The sequence below is a fragment of the Poecilia formosa genome, unplaced genomic scaffold, assembly GCF_000485575.1.
Source record: "Poecilia formosa unplaced genomic scaffold, Poecilia_formosa-5.1.2 Scaffold17, whole genome shotgun sequence".
NCBI classification, from domain to species: Eukaryota; Metazoa; Chordata; class Actinopteri; order Cyprinodontiformes; family Poeciliidae; genus Poecilia; species Poecilia formosa.
Genome location: NW_006799956.1, coordinates 21,820 through 42,008, shown reverse-complemented (window position 1 = coordinate 42,008; position 20,189 = coordinate 21,820). Strand labels below are relative to the sequence as shown.

Here is a 20,189-nt window from a genome sequence, read left to right as displayed (position 1 = left end):
TAATAATAATAATAATAATAATAATAATAATAATAATAATGCAGTCTTACTGTTCTTGAGGGTTTTGTTCTGCAGGCTGTAGCTTGTGTAAGCGTTGGATCAACGTTTCCTTCTGCCTTTCAAGACGCATATTAAGTAAACCAGCTCGTTATGTGACATCAGCGATGAGGCTGACAGGTAATTTAATGACATCACACCTAACACTCCAGCTGGGATGGAGTGGAAGGTGCTGCTGAGGGTGTCTCTTCATGTTAGCAACACGCGCGGGGGAGAAGTTTGAACTTTGAAGCCTCCAGTCAGCAGAGGATCTTTGCAGGGTCACACTACGTGGAGTTTGACTTATGAATGAGCCTCATGTGATGACAGCGTGATGTCAGTGTGGAGGGGGTAAAAGACAGCACCGCCAGGAGGCTTATACGCTGTAAAACAGTGTGAGCTTAATTTCCCTGGAGCTACACAAACAGTGTGAGAGACACAAGAGAAGATTTTGTTTAACATTTGCATAGACGATCAGGTTCCCACAGGAGACTGCATAACACTCAACATCAGAGTTCAAGTTTTAATACATCCAGCTGGTCACCCCAGAAATCAAATATATTTAGAGAGCCGTTTTGTAACATTCAAACATCTCAAATAGTTGGAGTAGTCCCACTGATGTTTGTCTCATCAGACACTTAAAGTGAACTCAGTGGAGAAAATGTCAACAGTGAATCAGTCCAAAGTCACAAATTTGATCTGGGAACGACATCAAACCCAACTAAACTGTGTTCCAGTTCCACGTTTAAGCGGAATAAACCCAGTGACCAGGCTAACTGCTGTTAGCAAAACAAGCTAATAGTGTTTTTCTCACTGCTAAAAGCTCGAACTCTAGAGCAGCATGTCCACTAAAGAGGGGTGAACATTAATGTGATAAAAACCATCAGAAGTGCAAGTAAACTTTTTACACAGTCCATCGCTGAGTGTTATATGGAAGGCGCCCATGTTGGGTTTTGAAGTCAGGGCTCGTGAGAAGCTACAGCTTCTTTTCCGACTAGATGTGGACTTTTTATTTATGATTCCAAAGTCAAACATGGATATTTAGACTTCTAAGGAAAATTGAAAAGCATAAGGGAAATGATGAATGCAGCAGTGGCTTGTTGCCCAGGGCAGCATTACCAATGGGGTCAATAAACACCAAATAATTTAATCTGCGCCCCATGTGATGAGTAGCCTCCCCTGCTTGTTGTTGTTGACAACACAAAGACTAGGTCATATGTTGTGTGTGGAACTTCACTGCATTTTATCCTGCCCCAGGATCTCAGGTGTTTTCCTGGCACCCCGGGCGCCGTCTGTGGAAGAACTGACCCTGAATGTATGAAATGCCTTTCTCTGTTTATTCATTACATCATCCAAGAAAACTTCAATAAGTACTGTATGTATTATATCTGCTGTAAAAAAAAAAAAAACAGTCCCCTACTATACAAACTGGATCCGCAGATCAGCGACAGCAGGTGTATTAGCGCCACCTAGAGGTGAAAAATAACATTTCCAAAGTGGAATTTGTCCTATTCAATTTTGTCTCCTTGATGAGAAAGTAACGTTTTATTTCTGATGCCCGAAACTTTAAAAGTTGTTTAACCAACCTAACGAAGCAAATATTGTTTAAATCAATTATCCAATAAAAGTTTTAAGATAAAAAAAAAAACATGTTGGAAATCAGCTACATTGCATCAGTCAATTTTCATAACTGTTTACATGAAAAATCTACTTTTGACAAATTATTAAATTCAGCACCTTAAATATTTACTTTTTTTTTTGCCAACAATAAGATGGTCTTACAAAGATGTATCTGCTGTTAAAAAGTAATTAAAAAAAACGTTAAAATGGACGACTTCTTCTTTGTTGGTCCTTCTAAGAGAGCTGCTGGTCCAGATGACGGATCATGAGGCTCAGGGATCAAAAGCATCTCAGCACAGAAGCCTTGTAGGGTGACTGTACACTTACCTCATTCATAGTAATACATTGGTGACTGATAGATAGATGAACACTGAAAGCAAAAACTACACAGCCCCTTTTGCTTAAATGGTCAGAATTAAGCAGTTTGAAAATGAAACGATCTCCACTGGAGATTGTCATGAGAGAAATAATTCAGAAATATTTTTCAAACCCACTGTGAAAAATTTAAATTTTAACTATTTGGAAGCAAAATACTGAAGTTTTTTTTTTACATTGGAGTTAAAAATTGTAAAAGCTAGCACTGCACATATCTGGTCTAAATGTTTATTTGCAATTTTACTTAATTAATACTAGACTGTGTTACACTTCTTTTGTTTTAAATTGTGTTAATACCATGATATTATAAAACTAAGATATTTTATTCTAGTTTGTCACATGGTCAAAACCTCAACCTGAACGACGCATAATATACTTGAATAAAAAAAAATCCAGGTTGGCTTTTCAGGGAACATAAAACTCATCTGTCATTCAGAAGAAAAAAAAAAAACACACACATTTACAAAAAAGGAAAATTTATTGCAGGTATACATTTAGAAAAATCACTGTAAAAATTACAGTACAAACATCTCAAAACATCTTTTTACAGAAACGCACATTTCTGTAAAGATTACAACCATCTTTTTAATTCAAAATCCATCATCAATAATCCAGTTACACGTCACACAGGATCGCTCCCAGGCACTGACTTTCCTCTGAGATAGTCCAGTGTTGCCAAGTGTTTAGTCCATAAATATTCCAAGGAATGGTACAAAGAGTTAAAAAAAAAAGAAAGAAAGAAAACAAAGACAAACATTTGCATTGTTGTTCGGTCTCAGTCGGATACTCCTTGTCTCTGGACGAGGGAAACGGATGCTGTCAGAGGAATGTTTACAGACACATTTGTGTGTTTTCTGCAGAAAAACCTGTGGATGAACTTTTCTGGAGTGGCGAGGACTGGAACGTACAATCACGATGAAAATCCATGATAAATAGTGGAAAAGTCCCCCTTTGCGTCAACAGCGTAGTGCTATACCATAGCGTTGCTCTCACCGATTTTGTCCACCATCTGAAAGACAGCAAGCAATAAAAAAAGGCCACTGAAAATCTCCACCAACCTCGAGTTGTACGCGTTTCTCCCATGTGACACTTACCGTCCTAATTCCTGGTAAACTGAGCAAAGAGCCGAGAACAGGCACTCGCCTGATGAATCCGACCGCCACCGGGAAGAATCCCCTGTGAACGCGAAGCATGAGCGACGTGAACAGCTGGAAAGTGTGTTCGAGTGTGAGGTGTTTTATCACCCTTTGACCTGACCTGAACAAGAGGAAGAAACCGTAGATTTCCAGGACGACGCCGATGATCGGCCAGCCGGTCAGAACCACAAAAATGCCTCCCAAGAAGAAGCTAGTGGCTTTCGCTTTGTGTCTCTGGAAGAAGAACCTGAAGGTGCGCTCGAGGCCGATGACAAAAGAAAGGCCTGCCACGAAGAGAATCTGCATGCAGATGCAAAATATTATAAGGTTTAGAGATACTATCCTGTGGTGCATTTTTTTCTCTCCCGATAAAGATAAAAGCGCACTACTATTGAGCGACGACACTTTATCGGTTTCCTCTTATCATGCCAAAAACATAAAACATTTGTTGTTGAAAACATATTTATTTCATGCTTTAATCAATTTGCCAGAAATGAATGCTTAAGTTGGAACTGACCGTGACATGTTTATCTAATGCAAGTTTGATTGATTTTACAGAAAATTCTGCAAAGTAGCAACTCAAATTCTCCAGAATGCTTCCATCTATGAAAATTCACTAGTCTGCTGCAACATTTAGCCTATTACTGACAGCTTACTCCTGTGATGTCATTGACCAAAACAATCAAAAAGTATAAAAACTTTGAACATTGTGAAACTATGCAGTGGAATTGGAAGTGTGTTTGAGGAACTCACATTTCCTATCGCCAACAGAGCTTTATCAAAAAACAGCATCATTCCAAAGAAGAGGAAAAACACACCAAACCCCGTCAGTCCCATCCCAATTTCTGCGAAGTTTAGGGCACAAGAGATTTGATCAGAATTACATCAATCACAGTTCACATGTAAGCAAAACAAGGACGTGTACAATGAAAACACAATTAGGATATGAGCATAAAGGAGGGTATGAGTTTAATGAAGTAGCTGCCGGTTTAAATGTTTACATTTTCCCACATAGTACAGTAAATTGTAAATGTCTAAATAAGAAATAAACCCTCCACAGTGACGTAATGATGCTCTCAACCAATCGTTTTTTGCCGTTAGCCTCGTACATTTAGCTAAACCCGGTTAGTTACGGACAAAGAACGCCAAAAACCCAACTCTTACTTTGTGAATCCGTGAGTGAAATCATTTTGAAAGCTTCCGAAGATTTAACCAAACCAAATGATGACCGCTGCTCCTAAAATGTGTGACTGTTAAAGACCAGAAGCCAATTCAATTGTTGCTACGACGGCTGCAGTGCCACAAGCACGGGCAAAGCTAGCGGTATGTTACGCCAACACGTCAAATGGAGCCACGTACGCACTCACGCAATGTATCAGAGATCGTCTATTTTGACATCATACAAACATCAGACTCTTGAGCTTCTTTTGGAATCCTAAGAGAACTTTTAGTTAATTTTTAATGCTTGACAGAGGTTCAGGTAAATCAAAAACGACAACAAACGAGAAATGTTCCTAATGCCACGAGATTAAAGAATATGTTGTTAGAATAGAATAGAATAGAATAGAATAGAATAGAATAGAATAGAATAGAATAGAATAGAATAGAATTATACTTTATTGTCCCACAGTGGAGAAGTTCAGATAAAGCAGCAGCATCAGGGCATGTAGGTTCACACGAAGATGAAAAAAAAAAATAGAATATATATTAGAATATAAAAACAACAACCAAAATAAAGAATAATTTCTAGGTACAAGATTATAACTTAAAAATACTGTACAGTTATCAGAAATATCATACAATGATCCAAGGAATGTGCAGCTGAGTAGAACAAGGGTTATTGAGTTTGTCAGGAGGAGAGAGTCAGTGTTCTTCTCCCATTTGCTGGGAGAAGGATCTCATTTGTTTGATTATTAGTATGATATAGATTAATATATAATTTAGATTTAGATTAAATGGAAAATGTTGAGGGGAAATAATATATTTCAACAAAAATGTAATGCTAAGACTGGAATTTGATCCAAACACTGATAAAATAACAAGTCAATAACATTAATCTAATTCAATTAAATTTGTTTATTTAATTCGAATATGTAAAAATTACAGATTTGAATATTTTTATTTTAATGTATAATATCTGAATTGAAATACAGAAAATGAAAACATTTCTATATAACAAATGAAACGCACTTATATTTTCAAAAGAAACTGTATGTTGGGTTCAGAAATGCACCGATGAAAACAATATCTTGTAATATAGCACTCTGTTTTGTTGTGCCTTGTGGGTTATAAGTCCATATGATAAACAAGCTTCCTACACTTTTTGAACTGTGTTAATAAAATGAACGAACTTTCCAATGATGTTCTCGACCATAGAAATTCAAACAGAGTGATAGCTCTTTATATTTTAACTCATACTGAGTCCAGTATGTTGTAGTCAAATGGCAGGAATTATGGGATAGAGAAGAAAAGGCAAGATTCTATTATAGCATTCAAAGAAAAGTAGGGGAATGTAGGGAAGGTAATAGGAATAGAAAAGAAGAGGATATTATATCCAGATTAAGGTTTGGGCATACGGGGCTAAATAGTACTTTGAAAATAATTAATAAACATAGTACAGGGTTGTGTAATTATTGTGGAGAGTCAGAAACAGTGCAGCATATTTTTCTAGATTGTGATAAGTACAATCGGGAAAGAGAGATATTAGTCAGAGAGTTAAATAGAAATAAAGTAATTTTAGATATTAAAAATCTGCTGCAAAGGTCCTCTGAAGATGTAATATTTAATAGCATTTTTAGTTATCTTAGGAAATCAGGTTTTATGGGAAGATTATAGTGATAGGACATCTAATCTATACTCCAGTCTGGAAGGTGGCGGTAATGCACCTATAAGTTGTTTGCCAACCGCCAAAAAACCTAAAAGAAGAAGAAGAAGTATGTTGTAGTCTTGGCAACTAGGCGACGAGCTCATTAATTTGTCACATTTTAGGCACTTTGCTAAAATAGACTAACTGATTCTGAAGCATAATACACTTTGTTTTGTTTAAAAAATATCGGGAAAAGTCGTTCAATGAGTGTCCACTTCCGCCTTTTAAAATAAACTACAACTACCATGACTCTACTGAACCGGAAGAGAGAAATGTCACATTTTGACGTGTTCAAATAACACAGGAGTTCGCGGAGAAAGAAGATTTCCTCTGAAACACAAACAGCGGCTAATGTTCAAGCATGCTCCTCTCATTCATTCGTCCCAATAACTGAGCCGTATTATTTATTTTCGTTTTTTTTTTTTCGGCCGTCAATCATCATGGGGACTGCGTTTGCTGTGGTCCTTGTTTTTGTCGGCTGTTGTAGCAATGTGGTGTCTCTGGAGCTGCTGGTGAGGTCAGTCACAAACTTAAACCGGGAGCCATTAAAGTTTACGTTAATGAGCATAAAACATTTCTAGTTGGAGTTTAGTTGAAGCGGGGAGGTTCAGGTTTATGTACGATTGTGTCACATCAGCAAGCTGTACATATTTATTTCCTTTAGGATTCCTAAGCAGAGTGTAAATGGGGTTCTAAGTGAATGTGTAGTTTCTACATGAGTATGAGTGTATAGTTGGTGTGTTAAAACAAAAACTAACCGCAAGACACCTCTCAGTATCAGTTTTCATCAGTGGATAGAAATAATTTCCTCTAAAATTGAGAAACTTTCATTAGAGTCAGGTAAGAGCAGCACTAAAGGGAGAAGAGTATAAATATTAAATAGTAAAACTTAACCTGAGCAGTAAATATCTATGAGCAGTCCATTCCCTTGGCAGCAAATTAAATTTTCACTTCTAAAACGTCTTGGAAAGTTTTTCACCGCTCTTCAACTTTCCCTCTTCCTTGTATTTTGGGTGACAGACCAACCCCAGGTAGAACATATCTGTAAAGTGGAAGGAAAATGACGCATGTCTTTTCAAAACGTTTAAAAAAAAGAAATGGTAATCTGCATGGCATGGAGAGCCTACAGACTGAAATGTGTTCCCATCCCTTCTTGCAAAATAGCTCTATCTGTGTCCCTTGGCTGGAGAGCATCAGTTTTCTAAGTTTGACTGCATGTGATCCAATGGATTTAGATCCAGACTTTGATTGGTCCGTTTTCACATAGGAGTGTGGTTTGATGTAAACTACTGCAGCTCTGCTTCAGTGTTTGCAACTGTTTTCTTCCAGCATTCTGTCCTCCTTGTTGCTTCCTGCCCCTCATCCCCCTTTTTTTTTTCAGGTATCCATTTTATTTATTTAGTTAACCAGATGAGTCGAATGTGAACCGGTTCTCATTTACAACAAATGGCAAGAAAGTTTGGTTTGTTCATTTGTCTCAATGATGCCGTTTGTTCACTAGCAAACACCTGAAGCCTTCAGAGAACAGCTGCATTCATACTGAGACTTTATCATCAATTCAGTTTGTTTTTTTTGTTTGTTTGTTTTTTTTTTTTTGTTTTGTTTTGTTTTGTTTTTGGCCAATTGCTTCGATTAACAATACAGGATTTCACAGATTAAAATTTGATACAATACAAATCAGACTTTGCAGATTTTTATTAGTAAAATAAATCTTGAAAACCTTTTCTGCTCATTCGTTTTCATAGTTTTTCTCCACTTTACCTCGGTAGATCACAAAGGAATGTAATCACAATACGTTGAACTTTGTGGTTGAGACGTGACCAAACATAGAAAGTTTCGAAGGACTTCAATACTTTTAGCGTGACACTGTATCCATAAACTTGCTCTTCTCTTATTGAGCATCCCTTTTTTTTTTAAAGCAATAATTTCAGATTTTTTTGCCTCCGTTTTAAAGCGACGTTTCTGTTTTTCAGAGAGTTTCCAGGATGCGGCAACATAGTCACCTTTGCTCAGTTCGTCTTTATTGCCTTAGAAGGTTTCATATTTGAAACTAAATTTGGGAGAAAGAAACCAGCAATTCCTGTCAGGTAAAAAACAGTTTCATTTAAATGAGACTAATTGCTGATATGGAATGAAATCATTCTTCTTCTTTTTTTTCAGTAACTATGTTATCATGGTGACCATGTTCTTCACTGTCAGTGTGATCAACAACTATGCTCTTAACTTTAACATCGCCATGCCACTCCACATGATCTTCAGATCAGTAAGTGTCGCGTCTTGTTGTCATTTAAGCTTCCTCCTGTTCTCCTCCACTGCTTTTGTTTAAGCTTCCCCTCTTTTTCCACTCAGGGATCACTAATAGCCAACATGATCCTGGGAATAATCATCCTGAAGAAGAGGTGATTCTTCCTCTGCTTTTCCTTCTGCTTTGTCAAATGTCTTCCTGCGGATTCAGTGCATCTCACCTTCTCTACCTGCAGGTACTCAGCCAGCAAGTATCTCTCTATTGTTCTAGTTTCCACTGGCATCTTCATATGCACCATCATGTCAGCCAAACAAGTGGTGAGTCCTCTGCAGACATGTTGTGTTTTCCAGTTCAACTGCTGTTACGCCCCAGTAATAATCCAGAGCATCTACTGGTTTGTTTCAGCATGACGTGTCCAGTGATGGGTCGAAGGAGCAAGGGCTTTATGCCTTTATGTACTGGCTTATTGGTGAGTGTCGGTTAAAAAAACAGAGCAAGAAATGCAGGAGAAAAATCTCTCATTTTTGTGGCAAAACATATTTCGTCCTTTACTGATTTCTCTGTTTTATAATGATTTGACCATGATATTTGGAAAGTTAAGTTCAATTTGACGAGACAACAAAAAACAACAACAACAACAATCTCTTACACACAACCTGTTTATAAACACGAAGTAAACTAAAAGATCTCAAAAAGCAAGACATCATTTCTTAAATTAATGAGATTCAAGAGTGGAGCAGAAACAAATTTAGCGACCTCTGCCAGTGTGGGAAGGGTTGCAAAGACATTTTTAAGGCTGCTGGAACTACGGCAAACCGGTGCGAGAGACATCACCCACAAACGGAGGAAATATGCAATGTTCCTGTGACTGGGTCAAAAAGGGATCCAGAACAAAATGTGAAGCAGTGAGGCAAGTGCAGGCCTCACTTGCAGTCTGTATTACAGCGGTTTGGAAGAAGCCTCTGTCTGAAGACACTGTTTTTATAGAACAGCCTCCTGAAGAGGACAGTCATGGTTGTCAATAAAAAAAATTGGAGCGTAAAGAACACAGATGCTCATCTCATCTTTAACCGAAAAGCATCTTTAAGATTATTAAGGGGAAACATTTTGTGGACCAAGACAAAGCTAAAAGTTTTTAGATGTGGTGGCTCTGGTTATATCTAGCAAAAAAATAACAGCATTTGAGAAACAGAACTTCACACAGTCAGACATGGTGGCGGTAGAATAATGCTCAGGGACTGCTGGTTGCAATTAGTTCATAAGCTTAAGCTAAAAGGGTTAAGCAGCAGAACATTATCGGCTTGCCTTTCTGTAGCGACTTTTACACGCGCGGCTTTATCTTCAATCAGGCATCGCCATGTTGACCTTTGCCCTGCTGATGTCTGCGAGGATGGGCATTTTCCAGGAGACGCTCTACCAGCAGTATGGGAAGCACTCCAAGGAGGCGCTCTTCTATAACGTAAGCGTTCCTCTGACTCAGAGGGAAAACGTCTGAGTTGGTTCGTTTTAATCTAACATCTGCTCGTGTCTTCAGCACTGCCTGCCTCTGCCGGGCTTCCTGCTTCTGGCCACTAACATCTACAACCACTGCATCCTTTTCAATGAAAGCAGTGAGTTTAAAGAGATTAATAATTCAATTCTTACTCGGGAATACACGTGTTTGCGTTACACATCTCGGAGGTGAACAAATTCTTTTCACTGTTATTGTCTTTGCTGCAGCTCCCGTTCTCCTTCCTGTGGTCGGGCTGACCATGCCGACAATGTGGCTCTACCTGCTGATCAATGTCGTCACACAGTATCCTGTCGTTTGTCTGTTTTTCTTCCCTACGTTGTATGGATTGATGTGTCTATCACAGAGCTGTTTTTACATCATTTACACCAAAAATGTTTGAATATTTTCACTTTTGCTTAACATGGAAGATCTACAATTTTTTTTTTTCCCCACGAAAAGGGTTCCTACAGTTAGAATAATGTTAGAACTTTTCATTATTTTAGTTTTGGTTTTGATACCTAGATTTGAGTTAGTTTTCCAGTGCTCGTTGCAGAGAATATTGTCCCGTTTTGCTTTTCTACTCTTCGTCAAACAGCAGAACTGTTAACATTTCCTGATTAGCCTGTTTGGCTAGCGTACCTGCAGACCATTTAAAACATGGTGGTCCTATTAAGAGCGATTTGGTGGGGCTCCATTTGTTTCCTCACCATGACAACAGCTGACTTTGGGTTTCATTGTAAGCGAGGGAAAAGTGTAGGATCCAAAACTTTGACTAGTTACAAAGGTGTTGAAGTACTTAAGAGTTAATTTTTTCCTCTGAGGCACATTATAGAAAAGCCTTCCTGGTATTTTTTTATTTTTATTTTTTGACCGCTCTTTCAGTCTTGTTGCAGACCTTAACCCTATTCCCAGGTACGTGTGCATCCGTGGCGTCTTTATCCTGACCACAGAGTGCCCTTCGCTGACCGTCACCCTGGTGGTGACCCTCAGAAAGTTCGTCAGCCTCATCTTCTCCATCCTTTACTTCCAAAACCCCTTCACCGCCTGGCACTGGGTGGGCACAGCTGTGGTTTTCATTGGCACCCTGCTGTACACGGAGGTTTGGAGCAGCATGCAGGCGGCTCTGCGGGGGGCCGGAGTCAAGGAGAAGAAGGCAGAGTGACGAAAGTGACGAAGGAGAGACTGCCAGCAGATTGTAAAGAGGGGGAGCAGGGGGAAATCTGCCCCCTTGGGCAAATTTGAAATGTTTTTAAATCTCCTGTGGTAGTTTTATACAAATACAGTCATTTTGTTTTCATACTTGATCTTACATGTTTCACCAACTGCAGTTTAAAGGAGGTGCTGATGATGCTTTTCAGTGATTAAATGTCATGAAAAGACCAAAAATGGTGGACAGCGAATCTTTTGCAACCCCGTCAGCGTCCACGCCTCTCTGAATGGAGCGCAGACGTTATGAATCGACATTTGGTTTTTTGACGCTTTCTTAGCCACACCTTGCTAGTGCCGCATTGAACTGCTTCCCATCATTTTACCACCTACCCGCGCTGCTCTGTTGGAATGAGATCTGCAGACTAGAAAACGCTAAAGTTCACTAAACTCAATTTCATGTTTGTAAGAAACCAGTGTGAGATGATCTGAGCTTTGTGCATCATCCTGTTTGAAGTGGCCATCAGAAGAGAGGTACACTCTGGTCATAAAGGGACGGATGTGATCACCAGCAATAATCAGGTCTGCTGTGGTGTTTGAAACGATGCTCGGTTTGTAGTAAGAGGTTTATGACACCACCGTCATCAGTCTGAGAGGTTGTCATATGCAGGTTGATCCGGATCTGACCTCTTCAGCTCGCCATCACCGCTCAGAACATGCAGGTTGTCACCTATTGCATGAATCTCTAATCCAGCTCCAGTAGACAAGGTTTTTAAACTGCACAACAGTTTAGCCTTAAAGTTTTGCTTCTTCTGTTCCAGAAACTTTCACGTGTGTAGCACTCCTCAGTACGCTCCATTCTTACACTATTTTCCCCTTAAGAAGTGTTTAGACATGACTTTTTATTTTCTTTAGCAGTTTATTCTGATTTGACTGGTCGTGTTATGCAGAGCGGTAAAGATAAATCAGAGTTTTACTGTATAATGCCAACCAACATTTACATTTGGGGCCCACGTTGGTTGAAATGGGCTGTGAAAGCAGATAATTGCCGCAATTTAGGCCTGTGGCTGCAAAGTGAGACACATGTTGGGGCAAAATGTGATGCATAATTTGTAGAAATGGTCTTAATTTCTGAAATCTGACCACCTCCTACATAGGATGTCCTGCATACACTAGGGTGCATTTCGTCAGGCCAAGCAAGAAGCCAATCCGAGCTCACAAACATTGGCTCAGGTGAAAAATGAATCCAATATTTTGGTCTTTTCATGATTTTTTTTTTTTTTTTTTTAAACACAACTGTCACCAGTTCTACTTTTTTGTTTTAGCATTTGTACCTCAGTAGCATTCATTGACCAATGGTGCAATTTCTTTGTCTTGTCTGTAATAATGCTGTTTAGATATTTTTATTTAATTCTTTTTTGAAAGCGTGAGGTTAATCCGTACTGAATCATGAGTATGCAGGTTATTTATATGGCTCCTTGCTCTTAGACCATGTTGTCTCAGGTGTGTTGGACCAGTGTCAACAATCTCTACACTCCGAAATTAAACTAGTTTTAATAAATCGCCGGGTCTTGTGGCTTTTTAAAATAAATATTATGCAACATGAATGGTCCCCCACCCCTCTCTTCCAGCGCTGGGACAGACAGTTCTCTCACGCCTCACTGATTTTTAAAAGCCATCGGACCAATCCACACAGCTGTAGTTCAGCTCCATCCAATGGCAGCGCAGGTTGTTCCCACGAAGAGGTGGGAGAGACCGACCTGGAGCAGCTGTGAGAGGATTGATCATCCACATCACCTGAATTAATTCGTTCGTGTTAGGGACTGAACCGCGGGGTTCGGTGTGACCCAGCAGAACCGGATGGGGGGAAACGTTCCGAGCCGCTTCCCTGCGGAGGATGAAGGAGGAGGCGGGGTAACTTTTGTGAAGGGCATACGGGTGAGTGGAAAGCTCCGTGGAAACCAATGCAACTCTCCGCACGCTGTTGCTGAAATTACGCGTCTGGGGAATCGAGCGTCAGAGCTGAGGTTTAACTTGGAGTGGGGTCCACGATCCGTGCCCTGCCTGGTGGTGTCGGGTTTTTTTTAAAAAAAAAGACAGAAACTGAGCTCCCCGAGTTTGTTGTCTCTGTTTCCTGCAGCTCCTGTGATAAATTTAGATGGAGCATAGCTTGTTGTCACTCGCGTTCAGCGCAGAAATAAGACGCACGACGCGTTTCTTTTGTAACTTCGCTGGGGGGTTAATGCGTTTTTCTCCCATAACATTTTGTCACCTTGTGCTGGTATTTCAGGGTATGTCTCCACCAGCTTTGGAAATTTACAGACTGACATTTTTGCCCATTAGTCATATAAGAGCATTATGTGCTTTGCATAGGGGCGCTGTGCTAGAACGAGTGCCAAAAGCATGGCGTAAAAATATTTTCTAGTCAGCATTTTCTGTATTTAACAACTGTTTGTGTGTAAGTGATCTATGACTGAGGCAGGAAGGGCAAAGTTGTACCACCTTCTGTGTACATGGATTTCTGTTTTATTTTATTTATTTTTTTTTTACAGAATCTCAATTACAAAAGTCTGTATTTTAAATAGGCCATTCTAAAACCATCCCTCTCTATATTTAGGTTTCTTTGAATAAACATCTACATCACAATAGGACCAGGCAATAAATCAATATATTGCTGATCGACACTAGATCAATCGCCCAACCCTAATTTAAATATTAGCTCCTAGCAGATACTGATCCCATTAATAAAGTATGCGCGTGTTTTTTTTTTTGTTTTTTTTTTTCTCTCTCTCTCAGCTGTCAGACAGAGTCATCAACCGGATGAAAAATTCGACAAAGACCACCTCTCACTTCTCAGCTGATCCAACAACTCAGGTTGCCGCTCCGGTTCCGGCCTCATCTGGCGAACCCTCGTTGCCTCTCCAGGCTCCTGTCTCACCTCAGCTCATACCCACTCCTCCTATTCCTCCCACATCTCCGTCAGTGGAAGCTGCTGCTCCTCCTGTCAAACTCATCCCTCCTCCTCCTGTGACGTTCCACTCCCTCCCTCCTCCATCTCTGGAGCCAGAAACTCCACCTGCCCCTTCTTCAAGGGCTGAAAACCCCGAAGTGCCTCAATCTCTAACTGAACCACCTGAACCCAAAGAGCCGGACACACAGACTACGCCTCAAACAGAACAAGAGAAGGAACCAACGCCTTCTGAGCCAGCTGCTGCCGAGCCTCTCGAGTCTGCTGCCACACTTGTTCAGCCAGTACTCTCACCCTCACCTCTTGCTTCAGCCCAACCTGGTGCTCCTCCAGAGTCTTCTTCGGATGAAGCCTCGGCGTCATGTCGGCATGAAGAGCTCCCTGTGGCGCTCGCTCCGCCACATCTGGAAGCGCCGCCTCCTACGGAGCCACCAGCGACCACATTTCTGCCTCCTGCTGCGGAAGACGAAGAGCCTTCCTTACTACCACCGCCTGCAGAAGGTTGAGATTTTATTTCTTTATAAACAAAAGTCTTGACATGCATGTGGCTCATTAAAGTGCTGCTTGAAGGGGTCAAATTAATCACTATGCTAATGTTTGCAGCTTTAAGATCTTCCTGAGATACAAACATTAAAACATCCCATTCAGGTGCTTCAGAAGAAATTCTCACATGTTGATTCCTATGTTGTTGTTGTTTTGTTTTTGTTTTTTTAATTTAACTTTAGGTTAATATAAAAAGCTCCAGTTAACGATCAATTGATTTACTAAGTTAGCGGGCGATTATTTCAGTAATTGATTCATCTCAATCAATCCAGTGAATCATTTTAGTTTCCTCCTTACCTCCTATGAAAGTTTCTTACTGATGCACATCAGTAAAGCAAGAACCAACCAAAGGTGCTGCAGTTTCATTTTAGCGTTTGAGGAGACTTCTCTTAGCATCTTGGAGTCTGTTTTCAAAATGAAGCCACCTGGATGATCGGACCAGACATGTTGGCAGTCGTTTTGAACGTCCTGCACTTGCAGACTCCTTTTCAGACGGTGGAAAGGCTGATTTCTGATGAAACTTCTTTATATCGGCTTACCAGACTCGTAAGATTCTGCATTTTCTCTCCGAAGGCGTCGGACAGCTGCTCCTGCCTCACTTCGACCTCAAACTAAATCCCTGAAATTGACTGGTTTACCCTGGCAGGGCTGCGAGGAGGCTGCCTCAGTAATCGAACGTAGTACCTGAAAATAAAAGTTTTCAGATTTTTATGGTGTTTTTCCCAGTTAAAAAAAATTGCTGTTGTGCACAAAATAAGTATATCAACTGATATTTTTTTTGCAAAAAAAACATTGGAATGTAATATTTTCACAAACCAAATTTGTACCCTGACTTTGTTGATGCAATTTTTGTTACATTTCAACACCAGTAAGAAATTCAGATTTATATAGATTATTTTCTTGCAAAAAAAAAATAATAATAATTTTACCCATTTCCCCTGAAGTGACAGAGGAGGAACTGAGAGAGAAAATCAGAGCAGAGATGGAGGAAAGTCTGGAGGAGGAGATCAGCCAGAAGAGACGGGAGCTGCAGCAACAGTAAGGACACACTTCCCGTCATAATTTCATGTTTCTCTTTAGTTGAAATATAATAGAGCTTTTATTAAATAAAGTCATTGTCCTGATTTCTTAATGCACAAGTAAATCACAGTATTACCTCCGGGTTGGTTAATTCCACTTCTGCAATTGTTTTAAAGATCACTTTAAAGCTAACAGTTTCAGTTCTAAAAAGATTTTTACCAATGTTTTAAAAAGACCAAGAACCAAAGTAGAGAAATAAAAGTCACAGAGTAAATATAGAAACAAGCATGATTACTCATGAACTGCAAATCAGCCTAAAGGTGAGCAAATTAAGGACAATGTTCTCTTGTTTTTTGCTTTTTTTTTAATTGAAGATACAAAGTTTAGAAGTAAAGATATTAAAGCCCTCATGTTTTAGTTCAAGATACCAGGAATTGTTCCTTCATCATCTAAATAACTCTATTTTTTATTTTTTTCCCCCCAGTGGGCTAAAATGTCTGTGGTTTGTGTTTGCGAAGGCTGGAGGAGATCCAGGTTCTGCGGCGAGCCGAGGCGACGACGGCGGCTCGGGCCGAGGCGGAGGAGCAGGTGAAAAAGACTCTGGAGGCGGAGAGGGCGATGCGCATGGAGAAGCTGACGGAGTCCGTGGAGAGAGGGAAGACGATGGCAGAGCACGAGAAGCTCATGGCGCAGCTTCATGTGAGCAGAGGAACACAGTCTGGACATTTTTTTTTTTGAATGCTACAGGATCTCTCTCTCTCTTTTGACACAAACGTTCATCTGCTTACCGTGTTTCTTTTGTTTTTGTCCCGGTGTCTCAGTGGATGGAGCTGAAGGTAGGGCAGGAGCAACACGATGTCTGCATGTCTCACTTCTGCATGTTTGTTCTGGTCACACCTCAAAGCTTACGGTGTTATTCAGCGCTGTGGTTTCTGTACTAAACGAAGATATATTTTTTTGTACTAATAAGCATATGGATGATGGTTAAACACACGGCACCTTGCAAAAATATTCACATCGATTGGACTCGTCTTTATTTTGGCGCTTTACTACGGCAAGCTTAGATGTATTTTGTTGAACTTTTGTGTGAATAAACATAGTTTGGAAATTTCTTTTGGTTTTTAAATTCAGCTCCCCCTCTACTAATACCTCTAAATTAAATTAGGAGTAATACAAATGCAATCCATCAATCAAAAAAAAAAAAAAAAAAAAAACAATTACTTCCTTCTAACACAGATTTTGTGCTAATTTGTGTTGGTTTGTCTTATAAAAACCCAACAAAGTACGTTGGCCTTAACTGTAATGTTCAGGCTGCATGAAATGGCATGAAAGATAACGGGGGTTGTTTTGGAAACGGTTATGCTGATACTGACGTTGAACTCATGCAGGCTCGTCAGCTGGAGGAGAGAGAGAAAGAGATGAAGAAGCGCAATGAACTCTACAAGGAGCATGTCTCCAAACTTGAAGCAAAGGTAAGCTGAAACTTAAGAAGTTTGTGACACGTTCAGGATAGTTGAGGGAGATGGTGCGCAATAATTTTAAAACAAAACTAAGTGTAAAGTACATGCAGAAATACCTAATGAATGTATTTTATTCAATCAGTGTTTAGAGTCTGGTGAAGTTAAAAAAAAAAAGCAGTTGGAAAACTTTTAGCTTGTTGCTTTGGGACGATGAAGCATTTAATGCAGGGATAATATTAGTATTTAGGTTTGATTAAAACCTTTCATTTTTTATTTTTTATTTTTTTTGCTCCTAAATTTAACACAAATGCATTCAACAATAAAATTAAAATACATTCGCACAAGTCTCAACACAGCCTCTCTTCATTTTAGCTTTAATATTTGTACGCACATAATTTCTTACCATTTTTATTTTGGCGTGGACGTTTCCAGAATAACACCTTTTTCAGTTGTGATTTAGCAGTAACGGACGAACGTCCGAATCCGTCTGATATTTAGCCGTCGTTGGCCACCAAGAGGCAGCATTACTCAATTTTTCACTGAACCAGTGGAGGCGACTCCTTTACTCACTCCATCATTTGCCTTCTTTTGCTAAACACTTGTCTGTTCTCCTCACAGTGTGCAGAGTTTTACAAAGTTTCAGTGGAAAATTTCCAGAAAGGCAAAGAGGAGACTCTCAAGCGTTTTGCGTAAGTTTTTACTCTGTGTATTTTTCTTTCTTGGTTCTTTCTTGGTTGTATTTGATTCAAACTAAATCAGTAATATGGAAAACTAAACGGGAACCTTCGTTACTGCTATTAATCCTGATGACACAAGTGACTGAAAGTACAAAAAAAGCCTGCCTTTTTTATATATATATATATATATATATATATATCAAACACATGTACAGTGGAAAAATTAGAGTATACCGTCATTTTCACATTCAGTTTGGGAAGTATTTTTGGTCTGATTTCTAGTGCAAATATCTTAGTACACCTGAAATAAGACAAAACTAACTCACAAGCAACTCTTTAGCCAGGCATAGGCGCTTGTTTTAAGTCAGTAGCTCCTTAATAATGATGAAAAAGAACTTGGTCCTCTGACAGATTTTTTCACTTAAAACTTTGGAAGAATGTCTTGTATAAGTTAAATAATCTGCTAGTGAAATGATTATTTTTCAGGATTTATTGACTGAAGGCAATCTCCTATTTCTTGCAAAAAGTAACTTGTAAGTTAGTTTTGTCATGTTTCTAGTGTAATAAGATATTTGCACTGGTAACTTGACTAAAAATACTGTGCAAGAATTTTAAAGTGCATATTGGCTCTTGGATCTTTTTTGGCAACTATATATTGATGTGGCATTGTTGGGGCAGCAAAGGAAATAAAACTGTTGGACAATTATTATTATTAATATTAGTCCATACAAGTACAAAATTATGCCCAGCAATGTAAGATTTCAAGGAATATGTTTATTCTGAGTAACATTTGAGTCTTTTTTTTCACTGATTTACTTGCTAAAACATTATTTCAAAAACTTTTAACTTTAACAACAGGAAACATTTTTTAGAAACCCATCACTGAGCTCTGGATTTCCCTGGATTTTGTATTCTACTGTCTGAATCTGCACTGTGTGTGAGATTAATTGCATACCTTTTGCACAAAAGCTTTAAAAAAAAACCTGCCAACATCTTTGATACAAATCTGTTGTGCATAAGAGGCGAGGGTTTCCACGATCCAGATATTTATGGTTGTCTTTTGGTCTTCCAAAGCATGAGTAACACGCATTTGGAAATGGATCACTATAGCAGCGGGTTACTACAGCCGAGACTGCTTTGGATCAGCTGGAGAACTGTCTCAGGAAGTGTGTGTGTGTATGTGTGTCATCCTTGTATTTCTGCACAAACCCAGGTCTAATTTGCATCTCAGCAGTTTAATGAACTGATTAGTCTAAATTGGCTCTCGAAGACATCCAGCAGTTCTCCAGTTAATATTTGCACAAAGGTTACAGAAATTAACTTTCCTTCCTTTTTGCTCTTTCTCCTTCAGATGTTTTAACATCCAGCCCCTGTGCAGAGACCTTCAGGATCAGATCCTGAAATGCTACATGGAAAACCCAGGAAGAACTCTGACTTGCTCGGGTATTGCATCAGCCTACATGCAGTGTGTGGACAACGCCAAGAAAGTAAGAATTAAAATATAAACAACGCTGAACCTTTGAGCTCCCTTTAATTTCCCATCACCTTTTAACTTTTCTTTTTCTGCAGAATAAACTAACGACTGGAGGTTAAAGGGGAAACGAGGACATTTGCTGCTGCAACCAGATGAAAATAAACACAAATCGAGACCCTGAGAAGCGAAAACATTCAAATTCAGCCACTTTAACGACATATTTTTCCACAAAACTGTCCGTGGTGTAGCAACCCAGTGTCTTTTGTCACGCGCACAAACCAGTTTACTTTTAAACGAATGACACTCGATATCAGCCACTGTAAAACCAACCGTGCCACGGCAGTAGCAAACAGGATTTATAAGTGCAAACAAGATAAAGATGTGCATCACTGGTTAGTTTAATTGTTATGTACGAGTGCCTTGAATTCAGGAAAGCGGATGCAAAGTATTTAAAAAAAAAAAAAACTATGCAAGGAGATGAGTGTTTATGCTGGACAAAACCGACAACCAAATGCATCGGTGAAGCTTGAATGGAGTTCAGTGTCTAAGGGAAATCAGGCCAAATAAAGCACCACCAAACAAAAACAACTGACCCGCTGGATGCTTTATTCTGTTTTTATAAACCAACAGCCCGGCTGACGGGAACCTGTGCTGCTGTGACAGGTTTTCATGCCATTTACAGTGTTTACATTCTTTTATCTGCTCGTTCTTTTTCCAACACATGCGTGACGCTCTTGCCAATAGTCAGCTTTACCCAAAAGCAAAGTATTTGCTGACTGTAAAACCAGATTCTCCTGATAGACCTGAGTTTAGCTTTAGCAGGAAACGGTCATCCTCTCAGGGCGAAGCACCACATGAGTCTAAATTATACCTTCCTCACTGAATGTGTCGCATGTTGGCAGATGTGTGTATATATTTTTTTTTAATTGTTGGTGGTCGGAGGGGGGGGATTTGGTTGAGGAATACCTTTGTGATGTACAAACAATCCAGAGGTTCAAAGGGTGTGAAAAATAAAATTCGCAACCACCTTGACTCAGCTCCTCACATGTCCGGATTGAAGCCCAAATGGAAATGGATTGGTGTCGCGTGAAGCTGAACAAAGGATTCTGCAGATCGGGCAAAGGGCAAACT

At 39.6% G+C, this 20,189-nt stretch overlaps 3 protein-coding genes across 4 annotated transcripts; 2 read left to right on the top strand and 1 right to left on the bottom strand.

The window, feature by feature from the left end:
- Positions 1-2,490: 2,490 nt before the first annotated feature.
- golt1bb (golgi transport 1Bb) lies at positions 2,491-4,516 on the bottom strand. Its single transcript, XM_007546636.2, has 5 exons — positions 4,332-4,516; positions 3,921-4,012; positions 3,289-3,467; positions 3,126-3,207; positions 2,491-3,040 (listed from the first exon to the last, which is right to left on the bottom strand). Exons 1-5 carry the CDS (start codon positions 4,354-4,356, stop codon positions 3,002-3,004), a joined length of 417 nt encoding a protein of 138 aa, XP_007546698.1. The 5' UTR covers positions 4,357-4,516; the 3' UTR covers positions 2,491-3,001.
- Positions 4,517-6,473: 1,957 nt separating this feature from the next.
- Positions 6,474-12,477, top strand: slc35b4 (solute carrier family 35 member B4). The gene is made up of 10 exons (XM_007546635.2): positions 6,474-6,550; positions 8,007-8,120; positions 8,194-8,296; positions 8,383-8,432; positions 8,514-8,595; positions 8,684-8,747; positions 9,628-9,737; positions 9,813-9,888; positions 9,998-10,073; positions 10,683-12,477. The coding sequence occupies exons 1-10, from the start codon at positions 6,474-6,476 to the stop codon at positions 10,930-10,932; spliced, it is 1,002 nt and encodes a 333-aa protein (XP_007546697.1). The 3' UTR covers positions 10,933-12,477.
- A 138-nt stretch (positions 12,478-12,615) lies between these two features.
- On the top strand, positions 12,616-19,646 carry LOC103134404 (MICOS complex subunit Mic25-like). Of its 2 annotated transcripts, XM_007546633.2 has the most exons (9): positions 12,618-12,854; positions 13,713-14,385; positions 15,372-15,465; positions 15,966-16,146; positions 16,269-16,283; positions 16,836-16,919; positions 17,526-17,596; positions 18,936-19,071; positions 19,154-19,646. In XM_007546633.2, the coding sequence occupies exons 1-9, from the start codon at positions 12,777-12,779 to the stop codon at positions 19,175-19,177; spliced, it is 1,356 nt and encodes a 451-aa protein (XP_007546695.1). In that variant the 5' UTR covers positions 12,618-12,776; the 3' UTR covers positions 19,178-19,646. The 2 variants fall into 2 exon arrangements, with proteins under 2 accessions (XP_007546696.1, XP_007546695.1); XM_007546634.2 differs by lacking the exon at positions 16,269-16,283 and having other exon boundaries at positions 12,616-12,854.
- The last annotated feature ends 543 nt before the right edge of the window (positions 19,647-20,189 follow it).

Excerpts from the sequence above, each read along its gene's own strand:
- golt1bb (XM_007546636.2), bottom strand. The coding sequence starts at position 4,356 with ATGATTTCACTCACGGATTCACAAA. Across the intron at positions 3,468-3,920 it reads CTCTGTTGGCGATAGGAAAT|ATTCTCTTCGTGGCAGGCCT; the intron begins GTGAGTTCCTCA and ends ATCTGCATGCAG. Across the intron at positions 3,041-3,125 it reads GTTTACCAGGAATTAGGACG|ATGGTGGACAAAATCGGTGA; the intron begins GTAAGTGTCACA and ends GCTGTCTTTCAG.
- slc35b4 (XM_007546635.2), top strand. The coding sequence starts at position 6,474 with ATGGGGACTGCGTTTGCTGTGGTCCTTGTTTTTGTCGGCTGTTGTAGC. Across the intron at positions 8,121-8,193 it reads AAACCAGCAATTCCTGTCAG|TAACTATGTTATCATGGTGA; the intron begins GTAAAAAACAGT and ends CTTTTTTTTCAG. Across the intron at positions 9,738-9,812 it reads AGGAGGCGCTCTTCTATAAC|CACTGCCTGCCTCTGCCGGG; the intron begins GTAAGCGTTCCT and ends TCGTGTCTTCAG.
- LOC103134404 (XM_007546633.2), top strand. The coding sequence starts at position 12,777 with ATGGGGGGAAACGTTCCGAGCCGCTTCCCTGCGGAGGATGAAGGAGGA. Across the intron at positions 14,386-15,371 it reads ACTACCACCGCCTGCAGAAG|TGACAGAGGAGGAACTGAGA; the intron begins GTTGAGATTTTA and ends TTTCCCCTGAAG. Across the intron at positions 15,466-15,965 it reads AGACGGGAGCTGCAGCAACA|GCTGGAGGAGATCCAGGTTC; the intron begins GTAAGGACACAC and ends GTGTTTGCGAAG.